The sequence below is a fragment of the Dinoponera quadriceps genome, unplaced genomic scaffold (assembly GCF_001313825.1).
Source record: "Dinoponera quadriceps isolate SergipeBrazil2010 unplaced genomic scaffold, ASM131382v1 scaffold13230, whole genome shotgun sequence".
Classification (NCBI taxonomy): domain Eukaryota; kingdom Metazoa; phylum Arthropoda; class Insecta; order Hymenoptera; family Formicidae; genus Dinoponera; species Dinoponera quadriceps.
In genome coordinates this window covers 1-923 of record NW_014566947.1, presented here as the reverse complement: position 1 = coordinate 923, position 923 = coordinate 1, and the positions used below count along the sequence as shown (strand labels likewise).

Here is a 923-nt window from a genome sequence, read left to right as displayed (position 1 = left end):
TTAAACAAATTTTTTTAAATTATGTAATTATGTCGCGTTTGTTCACGGTTTATATATAAAATATATACAAATATGCGATAAATATATATAACATATACCTTGTTCACCAATGATCTGTAATTCCGCATTTTACAATCAAGGAATCAACTTGATGCCATACAATTCCTTGTTAAAAATTTTAAAGTGCTTTCCATTGTAATTAAATCTATCGCACTATTCAATCCTACTATAATTTCAGTAGAAGTGCTAATAAATACTGGTTTACTTGAATTGTGGTAGTTTTTAAATTTTTTCACACATACAATATGTAAGTTAATAAACACTCATTCAAGCACTAAACTGTCACTCAATTGTATCTGATGTGATGCTTTCAAAAAAATTCCAAACCGGATTTGCGACGATTTATTCCTCTTTCTCCCTCGGCGAAGAATTTTGCAATGTGGCCAAGTAAGGCCTTTCCGGAGTTGGACACAGAAACCTCTCAAAAAGATCTTGCCAGGATTTTGTTTTAACGCCAACTGGTTCCAATAAGTTATTCCACAAACCGTTTGCAACTATAAAAAAAAAACGTTGATAACTTATTTGTTCAAAATCTAGTTAAAGGATTTCTAGCAGTTAAATACAATTTTCCACATTTCCTAAGTAAAGAAATGGAATTTACTTCGAGCGTTAGTTTTCTGACTGTAGTGAAAACAATCTATGGTGAAATATGTCGTATCGGCATACTTATCAGAAGCGAGTGGTATGCTTAAATCTAATGTAATAGCCTGAGTTATGACTGCAAAATCGTCCCTCTGGAATTTAGGATAAATAGAGATTTCCATGTCCAACTCTTGCCACCTAAAACGTAATTAAATTTTTTAATTGATGCATATATATATCTTTTGCTATGATGCATGTATATATATTTTGCTATCATTTTT

At 31.1% G+C, this 923-nt stretch overlaps 1 protein-coding gene across 1 annotated transcript; it reads right to left on the bottom strand.

Moving 5' to 3' along the window:
- Window positions 1-41: 41 nt before the first annotated feature.
- Window positions 42-835, bottom strand: LOC106751428 (phospholipase B1, membrane-associated-like). The gene is made up of 2 exons (XM_014632315.1): window positions 662-835; window positions 42-554 (listed from the first exon to the last, which is right to left on the bottom strand). The coding sequence occupies exons 1-2, from the start codon at window positions 822-824 to the stop codon at window positions 403-405; spliced, it is 315 nt and encodes a 104-aa protein (XP_014487801.1). The 5' UTR covers window positions 825-835; the 3' UTR covers window positions 42-402.
- Window positions 836-923: the final 88 nt, after the last annotated feature.

Coding starts and splice junctions, on each gene's coding strand:
- LOC106751428 (XM_014632315.1), bottom strand. CDS start 824: ATGGAAATCTCTATTTATCCTAAATTCCAGAGGGACGATTTTGCAGTC. Junction 555..661: donor TCAGAAAACTAACGCTCGAA/GTAAATTCCATT, acceptor TTTTTTTTATAG/TTGCAAACGGTTTGTGGAAT.